This window comes from Lactuca serriola, chromosome 5, assembly GCF_051521515.1.
Source record: "Lactuca serriola cultivar US96UC23 chromosome 5, Lser_US96UC23_V15, whole genome shotgun sequence".
NCBI classification, from domain to species: Eukaryota; Viridiplantae; Streptophyta; class Magnoliopsida; order Asterales; family Asteraceae; genus Lactuca; species Lactuca serriola.
In genome coordinates this window covers 87,614,762-87,629,043 of record NC_136412.1, presented here as the reverse complement: position 1 = coordinate 87,629,043, position 14,282 = coordinate 87,614,762, and the positions used below count along the sequence as shown (strand labels likewise).

The 14,282-nt window shown below is 37.2% G+C and overlaps 1 protein-coding gene and 1 pseudogene across 2 annotated transcripts; one reads left to right on the top strand and one right to left on the bottom strand.

Annotated features, from left to right (window-relative positions):
- The first annotated feature begins 456 nt into the window (after positions 1 to 456).
- On the top strand, positions 457 to 2,466 carry LOC145052743 (histone H3-like centromeric protein CENH3; annotated as a pseudogene). Its single transcript, XR_013684162.1, has 7 exons — positions 457 to 804; positions 927 to 952; positions 1,085 to 1,119; positions 1,212 to 1,324; positions 1,645 to 1,719; positions 1,858 to 1,933; positions 2,175 to 2,466. The product of XR_013684162.1 is annotated as a histone H3-like centromeric protein CENH3 (transcript).
- A 173-nt stretch (positions 2,467 to 2,639) lies between these two features.
- LOC145052742 (putative E3 ubiquitin-protein ligase LIN-1) lies at positions 2,640 to 7,794 on the bottom strand. Its single transcript, XM_079000613.1, has 7 exons — positions 6,594 to 7,794; positions 6,356 to 6,494; positions 4,681 to 5,564; positions 4,458 to 4,605; positions 4,121 to 4,372; positions 3,721 to 4,030; positions 2,640 to 3,049 (listed from the first exon to the last, which is right to left on the bottom strand). The coding sequence occupies exons 1-7, from the start codon at positions 7,586 to 7,588 to the stop codon at positions 2,910 to 2,912; spliced, it is 2,868 nt and encodes a 955-aa protein (XP_078856739.1). The 5' UTR covers positions 7,589 to 7,794; the 3' UTR covers positions 2,640 to 2,909.
- Positions 7,795 to 14,282: the final 6,488 nt, after the last annotated feature.

The following is a 14,282-nucleotide window of genomic DNA, read 5'->3' as shown; positions in this document are numbered from 1 at the left end:
ATCCCTAGTAAATATGAAGACAATGTAAAAGAATATTTAATTTTTCTTTTTGCATACATGCTGGTACACATTTGTTAGAAGAATTTTTTTGGATGACGTAACATCTATTATATCTATTATGTAGTTAGTTGTTGGAATTTCATTATGTTCGAATATTTATTTTTATGAGAATTATTAAAAAAAATTATTATAAGAAAAGTTAATGTTGCTAATGAAATGAACCACAATGAATTGTACCCGTCACAAATCTTTTTTTGTTGTAGGCGCAAACGTCGTCGTCATTTAACGGAGTCTAAGGATGGAGGAGGTGGTGTCACAGGAACCGCACTCTCTCCTTTGATACATCCTGTGACACATAGGAGCCACATCATTTTTATCACACTTTGTGTGGTTCTTTACCACATCCAGGGAGTGGAAACCATGATAAAGAAAGAGAGATGTGAGAGAAAGGAGAAGAGAGAAAGACACGTAAACAAAGAGAGAGAAGAAAGAGGGTGCCACCATTTTTAGCCGCACTACGGCCAAAACCGTAGGAAACCACAACCTAAAAGACGACTGTGTTTGCGGTCCAGGTTGCAAGGATGCGGCTTGAAACCGCAGTTCACACCCTCCGGCTAAGGACAAAGAAATACACAAACGACAACCTGAAAATAAACCGCGCAGGGTCGCCAAAATGATTTCCGTTCAAAAAACAGAGACTGACAATTATCAGTTTTTCTTTCAGCAGCAAGAACACCAAATCAACAATGGCGAGAACGAAGCAAATTGCTAAACGGAGTTCCTCCAAGGCCAAGCTCAAAACTGGTGTGCACATGAACTCACTTTTTCTTCGTCACTCATTTTAGATTGAATCATTATTTTTTGATACTTCCCATTTTTTCTTTTGCTAGAACCCTAAATTTTTTTTTCATCAACTAAAATCGCAGGTATCGCGTCTAGTTCTACCAGCACGGTGATAATCTTTCTCTATTATCTCGATTTCAATGTTAATTTTAAGTGTTTTTGAGGTTTGATTTACTGATTTAGCAGCAGATTTTTGCGATGTAATGTGGTTTTGATGTTATTTTGATATCTTCTGCTCCAGCCACAACCAAGAAAGTCCGAGGAAGACTCCGTCAAGTGAGTTCTTGTATACGTTTTGATGTTTGTTGTGGATGTATGTGTGTGTGTGTGTTGAGATTTTATAGATCTGAAAGGTTTTTGGTTTACAGGTTCAGAAGCCGGAGCCGGAGAAAGGAAGAGACATCATCGTCATAAGCCTGGGACTCAAGCCCTCCGTGAGATCCGGCGTTTGCAGAAGACCGTCAATCTTCTCATCCGAACTGTAAGATGTCTGCAATTGCATTCATCCCTAACAGGATTTCTGTTAACCAATTGTGTACTTCGATTCTCATAAGTCACAATCATATCGATTACATTATTTTTATCCAATTTTCTTGCAAATGGACAAATTAAAGGATTCGTCGTCAAGTTATGAAATTATATGTGTTAACACACATTGAATCGTTTGTCTTTCTGTTGCAAATGGACCACAAATGAAAAAAACTACTAATGATTGCGTTCATTTGCTACAACACAAAATGACTAAAATACCCTCATTACATATTACTGATGGCTTTAATTTGGGTGTTAAATTGTTTGCAGGTAAGAGAAATTAGCAATTACTTTGCCCCTGAAGTCACCCGATGGCAAGCTGAAGCTTTACAAGCACTTCAGGAGGTATCATATGATTTCCTTTTTCATTAAGTCGTTCTTTTTGAATTTAAGTAAAAAAAAACACTCATATATAGCTTACTGGATTAAGTCATGTCCCCATTAAATCCATTAGTAAATGTCAAAAGTTTTTTTGTTATGCAGGCTGCAGAAGATTATTTAGTTCAGCTGTTTGAAGATTCAATGCTATGCTCCATACATGCAAAACGTGTGACACTTGGTAAGTTTTCACTAAATCTGGGAAAATAGAACATATTAAAATGGGTAATTTGTTTCTCCTCATTACAACATTATACTTTGAAAAATCTATCCATTTATAGCCATGTCATCAAATAAAAAGCAACTTTTGAATATTATATGGGTTTAAAATGGGTAATAGCAAGTAGGGTGCTATAATAAACAAATTAATGAATTATGTTGTCTAATGCTGACTTGTCATTTGCACATATTATTATTTTCAGTGAAAAAGGATTGGGAATTGGCAAGAAGACTTGGAAAGAAAGGGCAGCCCTATTAATTATACCAGTTAACTAATTGTTTATAACATAATGTTAGGTGGTAGCGACTCCTTATTGTTACTTCTTGAATAGATTTATGAGGTTAGAGGATATATTTATGAACTTTACAAAACTATATTTGTAAAAGTCACATGATTAAATGAAAAAAAAAGGTTATATTTACATCATCCGTAAATTGTATGTAAATTGATATTTGCTGAAGGATAATAACAATATATAACTTGAAACTCGTAAACATTGATGATAGTAATAATATAATGAAACAGGTACAAATGCTTGCAAGTTTGGTGTTTACATATTGCTATTATGTGTAAAGAGATGTAATGTTTATTATGATTGAAAAATAAAGTAGAATTTACAAGTAAGAAAATTTACTGATAAGTGTGAATTGAGTAAGAGTTTGTAAAGTAAGAAAATTAAGAAATGAAATTACACTCAAAATCTTTATACCAGTCAAACATGATAGTGAAATTGTCAATACATAATATTTAAAGTACATGTGATGTTGAAAATTACTTCCAAACATAAAAATATAATTGTTTTATAGCATTGTGAAATGGTGTATGCATCTACAAGTATATACAAAGACCATTTCTAGCTATAAAACATAAAAATGGAGGCAATAAGTTTTTGTACACTCGTATATATACCAAATCAACTTGAATGAGCATGCCTTTGTTAAACACCTGAATGCCTTCTTGATGGGCTTCCTGTTATTACAGAAGCCAGTCTTTTTGCAGTCCATGTCACCTTCGATATGTTTCGAAGATGAACCACCATTGCCATTTTCTCATCCTCTGAAATCTCAAACATAAAACCTACCAAAAAGTAAAATGAAACTCGTTAAACCTCATGGCCCACAAACGGGTCTTACCCATGACCCTTGAGGACCCGTTTGGTATGTAGGATGGTACAAGACATAACAGGTTATCCTGTGTTTGACATGCATTGGACCGGGACTCGACAAGCTTTCTAGGGCTATTTTCGATGACGAGGATGAGGAGGGCATTTAAGTCTTTTGCACATACGAGAAATCAAGAGCGAGTATGTGTACCACCTTTTTGGATGGGAGAAATTTTTTATTCTATTGACATCGGTCATAGTCTCAGTCAAATGCACGTCAAAAGCAGTACAAGCACAAGTTTGTTCTGTCATGCGTAACCAACGGGCCCCGTTGGTTACATAGGACAATTAAGGATGGCCTTGTATTGCATTTGGTTTGCATGTGACTGAGACTGTGACCGATGTCAATAGAATAAAAAATTTCAATTTGTTGTCCCATTCCCATCCAAAAAGGTGGGACACAGACTCGCTCTTGATTTCTCGTATGTGCAAAAGACGTAAATACCCTCCTCATCCTCGTCATCGAAAACAGCCCTAGAAAGATTGTCGAGTCTCGGTCCAATGCATGCCAAACACAGTATAACCTGTTTTGTCTCATCCAAACACAGTGAGACTGGTGTCAATGAGACAAAAATTAAAAAGATACCTGAACTCTTGGAAAGAGCGAGTAATGAAAACGAAGCAAGAACTCTTTCTTCAATCGTATTATCACGATTCAATGAATCTATCAATTTCCGTATTAGGGTTGACAATGTGGCACTCTGAAGAACATCTCCATCACCAACCGTATGAACAAATTTACTCATCCAAGCAATTGTCACAAGGCTTGCACGTGCCAAACAAGGGATCCCATAACCTATCGATTCCCCAATTGCCCTTAAAAGCTTTTCGCCCCCACTAATCCATAACGCCATTGCAGCTTTCCTTTGCCAATGCTCTATCTCATCGTCTTCATTCTAAACCACATGAATTACTTAGGTTTAGGTCTAAGTTTTAGTCCAAATTAAATGGAAATTAAGAACTTGGATATTATTGTTTTTGATTACCAAATGTTTGGATCCTTGGACGATGAAGTATCTACCATGGAAGCCGCCCTCCAAGCTCTCATCATAACCAGCTTCTTTCAAGATCCAATTTTCAGCTTCTGGTGTGCCTGTGTAAGCATACCTGCCTCCTAATATCAACAAGGCTTTGGCTGTTTGTTGTTGAACATTTTCATTACATATTTGACAATCTAAAGCTTCGGTTATTGCATCTATCGCCTCCTCTCGATATACACTACTCTTCAGTGGATCTCCCTGCAATAAACTGCTATATAGGGGTGTTTCTTTTTGACTGAATGCAGAAAGAACGACTTAATAGAGAAAGTCAAAGAAATGTTACCATAAGATCAAGCTGAAGCATTATGGTAGCAATTAGAGGGCGTTTTTCTTGTGTAGCCTTTTGTAAAGAAACCAACAAGATTTGCATTGTGTTCAAGCAATCCAATCCCTTCAATAACTTGTCGAAAAGTTTAGTTCTTTGCTCAAATCTGTTGAATCCAAGAAAAATAATCATTAATCAAACCCTAAAAGTTTTTTCTTGTGGTGAATGTCATGAATTTTACCTATGGAGGCAAATTAACTCGACAAGCAAAGAGAATACAATCTCATTGCCATCGACCTCTTTACCACGAACCAAGAGTGCAAGAATGAGCTCAGGATTCAAATTATCAGCTAAATAATGGCGACACCTTCCATCCGCTTGAATACACCAATAAATCACAGATACCGCCTTACACTTCTCAACATCATCTCCATTCGTGATTCTTCTCAACAACAAACTCAACCCTCCAATAGCAATCACTTGTCTCCCATTCTCCAGATTCCGATCTTCATCAAACCCCGTAAGCAGCCGATCGAGAAAATAATACGCCGCGATTTGAGGACTACACCGAACACTGAACAATTGCTGTGTTTGATCTCCGAACTCAAGCACTCGTAGCACCAACGGGATCCATTCGGTGGAAATCATCTGTTTCGCTTCGGGTTTCACAAAATGGAGTAAAATCGCTGCTTTTAGGAACAGGCTACTGTTTCTCATGAGTTCAGTGAACCCTTCGAGACGTGGATCTAGGGTTAGAATGATCTTCCCGTTCGCCGGGTTTTTGGAAACGAGTTCTGTTAATAATGAGATGACGAGTTCGAGGATTTCTTCGTTGGTAGATGCGAATAATACTTCGAGCATACCTTCGATTACTGATGGATTGGATAGTTGTTTTTCGATTAATTGATCGTCTAGCCATGATTTGGTTATGACACGAATCGCGGTTTCACATTCGGGTAAATTTTCGGAGGTGGTGATCGAGGATACGGCTCTGGTTAGATCAGATGATGAAGACGCGATTGAAGAAGATCTGGTGAATCGTGATTCTGTTTGTAAGGTTTGACATGGAAGAAATCGCGTGTAGTCTGGTTTGCTTGACGAACTTCGAAGATCGGAGAGTGTACTCTGTCGGTGATCAACAAAATTGATCAGTGCCTTTGACTATTTCTAGTATAAAAGTCAAAATTAAACAATTTCATAAAATGCTATTAAAAGCAATACATAATAAAAAAATTATTTATTTATTTGTTAAAATATTTTACTCTTATTTATTTCTATTATATCATTTTATTTGTAGTTTATTTCTTATTAAAGATTTATATTCTGGAAAATTTATTTCTTTATTGTATTTTATATATATATATATATATATATATATATATATATATATATATATATATTATCCATTATAACAATAATTGGATATATTATTTTAAAATATAACTATAAATAGAAAGAGATTTATTAATTAAAAGAAATAATAAAAATAAGTTGTTATTTTTGCATTTTACCCTTAAATATTTTTAATGTAAATTTCATCAACAAAACAAAAAAAAATTATAGTTTATTTCTAAACTTTGCCCCTTTTGGCTTTTCCATAAAAGGAAAAAAATAACAAAGTAATGTCAAAAAGTAAAAAAGTAATGTCATTGATTTGTTTATTATAGTATCTCAATTTTTTTTTTTTTAATTTTTTTTTTATTCTACTTTGAAAGGTCTACCAATTTATAATGATGTCATGTATATATAAAATACATTTCACTTCTATAACTGGATAGATCTTCTCAAAATGTAATGTTTTAACTAAAAAATATGAAATTATTATAAAAAGTGAAAACATTCTTGAAATTAGCCTTTTCCATTACAAATTTTGTGCATAATTAAAATAGCAAAATGAGAAAGATTGATAAACATACTTGAACATTTCTCTGTTGGTTGTTATCATAATCATCTAAACAAAGTTCTTCTTCTTCTTCTTCCTTTTGTTCCATGGCTCCATAATCAGACTCCATAGATGCTTGTTTCTCAATCGGAGCACCAAAAACAGCTCGATGTCTTCATGATCAAAGAACCCAAAACCACATTCAACATTTGCTTTATAAAAATATAAATTAAATTATTCTCATCAAATTTTCAGAGGGTTTTAAGACTTACAGAAAGTTACCAAAGGATGAACTCCTTCTTCTTCGACTGGATGAAGAAGATAATAAATTGATTGAAGGCAAAGCCACAGAAGGAAGTGTAGCAGGAGGTTGACCACCTGTTTTAAGCCATTCTTTATAGTAGAGAGCAAACTGAATCGTACCCATATCCATATGATCTTCATAAATCTTGCTCAAATTGTTAATTTGTTCTTCTTGATCCTTCGAGCAATCATCAGAAAGGTTATCGATTTGTTTGTGGTACCAAATTTTGATATGGAGGAGATGTGGAAGAAAGAAATGCTCCCAAAGATCTGGTAGCAAGTGAGTTCTAGCTAATTGAGGCGAATCAACAAACACTTGGAGTGCATGTCTTGCAGAGATTCTATCGTTCTTCTCAAGCTTGTAAACGATTGATAAATAAAGCTGCGCACAAGCAGAGAGATGTGAATTTGGAGTTCCACATGTTGTGCCATGTCTCGACTCTTTCGAATTCAAAGCCGCAACTATCGTTAAAAACCCAATCGAATTCCTCAACGCTTTCATCTTCAATTCCTTAATCGTCCCTGGATTATCAATCAATTTCTCAATACTCTCGATCCCCAATTCCATATTAGCGAAAACCCCATTATCCGATAACCCATTGCTTCTCCTCACCAAACACGATTGACATTTGTTCCTCAACGAATCTCGGAAATCCTTGTCTTTCAAGTACTTACCAGCATACCCACTCAAAATCGAAATCACAGCTTTGGTAGCAACTTCATCAATGGCGGGTTCGTCCGATCTTCTCGAAGCCGATGAAAGACGACCTTTGGACGAAACAACCGATGAGCTCTTCTTGTGCTTTGGAACGTCGATGCTCTTCCGGTCACGGCAGATGTAAATAGGCAAAGAAATGGAGTCATGATCAGGAGCTGCTACTGTTCTATTGAATCGGACCTTTTTGCGATTGAAATTATCTCGTACGAATCCTTCTTTGGCTAGAAGCTCACTTAGAGAACCCATGTACCATAGATTAATAAATGAGGTTGATGGTTGATTCGTGAATGAGAAAGAAGATGAAGAAGAAGAGGAAGAAGAACAATGGCAGATGTCATAGGGGTCGGGGGTGGGAGTGGGGCAGAGGACAAGAAGGTGGCGGAGGTGTAAGGAGTGGTAGTGATTTCCCCAATAATTCTTGTTTTAACGGTTAGTGACTTAGTGCCTTACTGGTTCTTCAAAGATTAATAAGTACGTTCACATAGAAACATATAAAGAAAACCAAAAAAGGAGTCATTTTCTTAAAGTTTTTATATAAAAAAATATTCGAAATTCAAAGAAAATTCCCTCGATGATCACATATATGGCGGTGGCAGGCTAAGACGGTCAAACGGTGTCGTTTGCGATTTTGCAGTTAGTGAAATGTGTACCTTGCAAAATCAACCGGTATATAAGACAAATTTTCATTTTTTTTTTCTATTCTACAATGAAAATGCATTCTAAAATGTCTTTCAACTCTAATTTCACACTCCGCTGTAGGTTTAAAATTTTGCTCTAGGTTCAAATTTTGGATCATGGAGGTAATATGATAAGTTATGTTGAACATATCAAGCCTCTTGTTAGGTTTTCAAACCGTCTAAACAAATCGATCATCGATCATGACAACTGAAATAAAACAAAATCTTATGTGTTCATGCAACCTAAAAATCTAAGTTTTGTGCTATTACTGCTACCCCATAAAAAAATGAAGAATTAGATACATCTCTTGCAGCTAACGAATTTTGAGCTTGAGATCTTGTGCGTGTCACCTTGTTTGGATCAATCTCTATCTTGGTTCACACCCAATGAACTCAAAAGAGCAAAATAAGATTAAGTGTGAGGAGGGTCAAATTCACAAACCCTAGGAGGGAGAGGAATTCGTCCACTATAAAGGAAGGAAGAGAGTTGTCGAATTTGTCAAGCCAAAATGAAAACAATAATGAGATCCCTATGACCCTATTTATAACCATGGATTCATTCCTTGGATTTATCCTTGTGACATCCCCTATTTTTTAGAACCGAAAAACAACAATTTTCTTTACACTTTCAAAACCATATTTATTGTTTGCGGAAAATCCCAATACAATAATTTTTTTTGTGGAAACTGTCTCGTTTAATTAAAATATCATGAGTGAAGATGTTATTTCAAAATACAATACCCTAAGGATGTCATAATCAATACAGTACATAAGTTACAACGTAAAGACCTAACAATCGTCTCTTAATCACTTAACATCCTAATCAAGTTCCGACAGCTTTAATCCTGCTACATGTGATGCATATAGTTTGAGTGGGCCAGGTTTGGGAAAACCTGATGAGACACATAGGGTTTCCAATCCCATACTATTTTAGTGATAATAATTCATAATTAAAAAATCTACAAAACAATCTGTTACCAACAATATATCATTTAACATAGATATCGATAAGACATTCTACCACATCTCGTCGATTCTCACATATTGATCCTTGAGGTCTAACATGACGGATCACTACAAGCAAAAAGTAGACTTTTATGCTTCGGGGATTCCTTGGAAATGTGTAACATCTCAAGTTCGGAACAAGAAGTGAAGGGTGCTAAGTGTAAATAAAGGAAGGGACTCGACGAGTAGGTACGCTTACTCGCCGAGTCGGAGCGGGTTTGGATCGCGAATTAAGTGACCAACTCGCCGAGTCGGAAGCTGGACTCGACGAGTTGGTGTTGGAATGAGAAAACCCTAATCTTAAGGTTTGCACCCTATTTAAAGGACTTTATGTCCCTCTCACATCCTCCTAATCCTCCATAGAGTTCCAGAAAAACCCTAATTGCGTGTGAGGCTTCAATGTTGAGGAGATTGGGGCTTGGAAGAGGAAATTGGTGGAAGAAGCTTGAGAAATTGGAAGCTAGCATCAAGGGGCTTGTATAGATCTGGGATCTACATCAGTTTTGGGCATATCTTTGAGGTAAAGAGCCCTTATCTTGAGCTATTTCCTTTTTGGTTCATCCTTGGTGGTTTTTTTGGGAGTTCTTTAACTTGTTTGAGATCTATTTCGGGTATGGAGTTCAGATCTAGGCTTGTGATGGTCCATAATGTCATAAAGTTTCTGTTTAAAAGTTTTTGGTGAATCCCCTTAGTCCTTAACCCAAGCCCTAGTGTGTTTTTGGCCTATATCTCCATGGTTTCACGTAAAGTTTGCAACTTCATGTGAGGGTTAGATTGTAGAAGGGTGGATCTATGGATTTGAGCCTCAACATGGCTCGAATTGCTTCTGAATGGGTTGAGAACTGGAGAGACTCGGCGAGTCACATGGGTGTACTCGACGAGTTGTATGAACATGTGCATGGACTCGGCGAGTTGGAAGAACAACTCGGCGAGTCTGTTGAAGATTGCCTTGGACTCGGCGAGTCTGGTCGCAGAACCCAATCTCTTTTGGGTTAAAGCTTTGGATTAGTGATTCGGTTGGCGACTCAGTGAGTTGGCTAGGATGGGACTCAGAGATCGTTGGACTCAGCGAGTCTTGGGGCGACTCGGCGAGTTAAGTTGTGATATGAGAGTTTTCTGGGTGTGGGAACTCGGCGAGTCAACGGGGTGACTCGGCGAGTAGAAGTCAACCAGGAAGGTTGACTTTGTCTGAGGACTTTGACTTTGAGCAAGAGTTGACCAGTTTGACTTCCAAGGGTATTTTGGTAATTTTGGGTATTTATGGAATTGGTTCTTTGGTAGTGTTCTGTGGTGAAGATCGTGTCGGTGGCCGCAACAGCTTGGTCTTATCTTTCTAGTCGACAATTGCAGGTGAGTTATCCTCACTATATCGATAGGGTCTACGACACCAAGGTCGGCCCTTTATCGGATGGAAATCTGGGTATTGTTTGTTATGTTATTGCTTTGCTAGATCTGCATCCTGGTTTTTAGGATGGTATTATGTTAGTCACCTGGTTAAGGTCGGTACCCGGTATTTAAGGTAATGCTATGTTAGTGACCTGGTTAAGGTCGGTACCCGGTATATAGGGTAATGTTATGCTAGTGACCGGTTAGGTCGGAATCCTAGTTAGGATGTTGATATGCTATGTGATCTGTTAGACTGTTTGTCTGGTTAAGGATTTGTTATATGGTTAATTGTTGTATGTGCACATGGTTGTTTGACGGGGGTTGGGTTGAGGCGGGTCCTGATTTCTGTTGTAGGCCAACATACCCAGGGCGGACCGGATATTCCGAAAGGCCGGCGAGCAGTCCAGATAGGCGGAAGGCCCCAAGAGGGCGGACCAGACGTGCCGAGGCTCGGAGAGTGGACCAGGCCGACTGAAGGCCCGGTGTGGGCGGACCAATCATACTATAGACTCAGAGAGTGGACCAGGTGGATTGAAGGCCTGGTGCGGGCGGACTAATCACATTTTAGACTCGATGTACATGGCTAGACTCGGAGGATGGACCAGGTGAACTGAAGGCCCGGTGCGGGCGGACCAGTCACACAGTAGACCTGATGTGCATGGCTGTTCTATTTGTGATATGTTATGTGTATGTTTATGTGTGGTTGGTATTTTGGGGGGTAACTCACTAAGCTTTCGGGCTTACAGTTCAGTGTATTGTTTCAGGTACTTCTGGAGATCGTGGCAAGGCGAAGGTGTGATCGTACCGCTCCTCATGTTTTATGATTTATGTGATATGGTTCTGGGGAATACTTGTTGGATTAGTGTCTAAGTCCATAACTATTTTGGTATGTACTTGACCCAATGGTGCATGGTCCTTTTGGGTTGCCTTCACCAAAGCAACTTGATAGGATGAATTATGGAGAGAGAGGATTAATTATGATTTATTAATATATTATGAGAATAATATATTAAAGGAGAAATCATATTGTTTAATTAATATTAGTCAAGAATTAATTGATAATTAGTTTTGTGGCTAAAAGAGATTAATTAAACTTAAGGGACTGTAACTGTATTTATAAGATAATTGCATTTGGGCTATGGATCACCTTGGAATAATAGGTTGGACGAATTCTATGGGGAAACCCATTAGAAATCGTCCAAGGGATATTCTAAAAAGGTCCATGGGCTGCTTAGGGCTTAAGTAGTCAAATTAAGGTTTCCTAGTTGAAAACCCTAATAGCCTACATGTATATATAGTACCCTTAAGCCCCAAAAACGTGGAAAGAGTTCCACTAGGGTTTCTTACGTTTTGGGCAGCCTCCCCTCTCCTTATTCTTCATCCTCTTACTCTTGGTGTCTGTGAGCCATTAGAGGAGTGACACTTGTGACTCTAAGCTTTCTAAAGTCATTAGAAGGAGGATTTATGGTTGTTATTGCTATAGAACAATCAAAGGTAATTCTCTAAACCCTAATTTCAGTTTATAATATGTTAGATCTAAGATTGTATGTCTTGGATACATTGCATGTACAATAGAGAAACCTAGATCCAAGCATTAGGGTTTACATGAGCACATAGGATGTTCTTATGGCTAAAACCCATTAGTGGTATCAGAGCCTTGATTGGTTTCTGTTGTATGTGATGTTATGTTGATTTATTAACTGAAAATCGAATTCTGGCCTTTTGTTCGAACTGACTCGGCGAGTCACTACATGGACTCGGTGAGTCTGCCCTACTCGGCGAGTCGTGGCGTCAGACAGAGGGAATTTCGGATTTTATTGCTGTTTTGATTAAGGATAATTACCATATTCATTTTAAACTTATAAAATACGATTTTTAATGTTTCTAAAAGATTATCATTGCCAAAACACAAGATAATTACCAATTGATTAGATAATAACTTTCTTATATGATTAAAGATTGATTATTTGTATTAATTGGGCAATTTATTTTGCAAGAAATTGAAATTAGGTCAAATATAGATAATGACAAAATTAATTGTTTAATTTCTATTATTTGTTATTTGATCCTTGTGTTGTGGAAAAGTTTCATTTGTGCTCATGTAAGTTTTATGGTTTAAATTTGAACTTAAAGGTTTTGTTTTGAAATTTAAATAGTTGAAACCCTAATGTTTTGAAATGTTTCAAAACTTGCCCTCAAGTTCTGGAATTTAAAAGTTGATTAAAAGTTTAATTTAGAAATGTTAAATTCTAAAACCCTAGTATTGTTTTGAAAAGTTCATATCACACCCTTATGGTTTTATTAATTAATTAAAGTGTATAATTAAAGGAGATTTAATAAATCCATAAAGTTTTGGTTCACGGTTTAATTAAATTAAAAGTATAATTATTAAATTCGACCACCAAGTATTTTAAAAGTGTCAAATACACCCTATACTATATATAACATTAAAAGTCTAATATTATATATATGTATGAGTAAAAGTCAGTCGTCTTACCGTTAGTAGGCCTCATTCACGAAGCTGGTCTATAAGGGATGTTTAAGGAAATTGCCTATAAAATGGCGATTGAATGGGTGTCTACTCTTACCCACCACACTCTTGACTAGTGGAGGGTCGTTAGCCGAACAGGTAGGATAGGACAGAAACCTTCCATTATAAGTACAATGAAGTAGTAAAGTAACTCAATGCTTTTAAAAATTCCCAATCTTAGTTACTTTAGGCAAAAGTGAATTGATGCAATTCCATGAAATTACACTTTGTGCCCTTGCGAAGACGTTAGTAAAACGTGTGTGGTTAACCGACACACTAAATGGTTCTAAGCAAAGGTAGCAAAGGGTGACTCAATGTTTGTCATAGTTTGGTGGAGCGTGTGTGGTTAACCGGCACATCGAATAGGTGACTGTAACATGTGGGGGCACCATGTAAGTTTGCATGGTTGTTCACACCCTGTTTTGTGATCCTCGACATCCCAGTCACAAATCAAGGGGTATATCGAGATTTAAACATGCCATTGAAAAGTTCAATGAATCTCAAAGGATCTAGGAGTTTTCATAGCATTTAAAACTTAATCTGTTTTTTGTTTTTCATGGTGGAAAATTAGTGAATCGTCATTCACTTACCTTCAAATGTTCTGCAATTTGGGTTACGACATCCCTCTCCCAAGTTGTGGAATATTGTGTTGGGTCCTAGCCTTAGTATCTCATTTGGGTGATTTATTAAGGACTCAATCAATCAACTAACTTGAATTTATTTTCTCCCGTTTTGTAGATGTCAAAGTATGACAACTATGGTCTTCCCAAATCCCGTGGAACAAGCTTTTCACATGAAGATGATATTCCACGATTCGATCGAGAACACGAGATCATACTTCACTTCCTCCACCTCCTCCTATTGTTCTCCCTAACCCACAAGTTCAAAAGATTGAAAAGTTCAAACTCACTCAAGTCCTTTTGGCAAGTAAACATGAAGAAGGAAAGTCAGTGTGTGCACTCCTCCTAAAGATGAAGTCACACATTGATAGGTTAAAAATGTTGGGATCTGTTGTCTGTGAGGAGCTGGCTGTTGACTGGGTTCTTCAGTCACTTCGAGACTCATATAGTGAGTTCGTAAGAGAGTACTATATGATGAACCACGATGTAACCCTCATCGATCTCACCTATATGCTTATTGCTGCTGAATCAACAATGATTTGGCGCACTGGAAAAGCAAAGTTGATTGGTGGATCTGCCTTCTAAACCTCTGTGGATATAGGCAATGGCAACGAAAGGCATGCCATGATCGAAAAGTTTGATCATAAGAGAAAGGCAAAGTCGGAAGTAGTTCCGTGTGCTGTTCCAAAAGAGTCAATTTGCTTTTATTGCCAAGAGAAGGG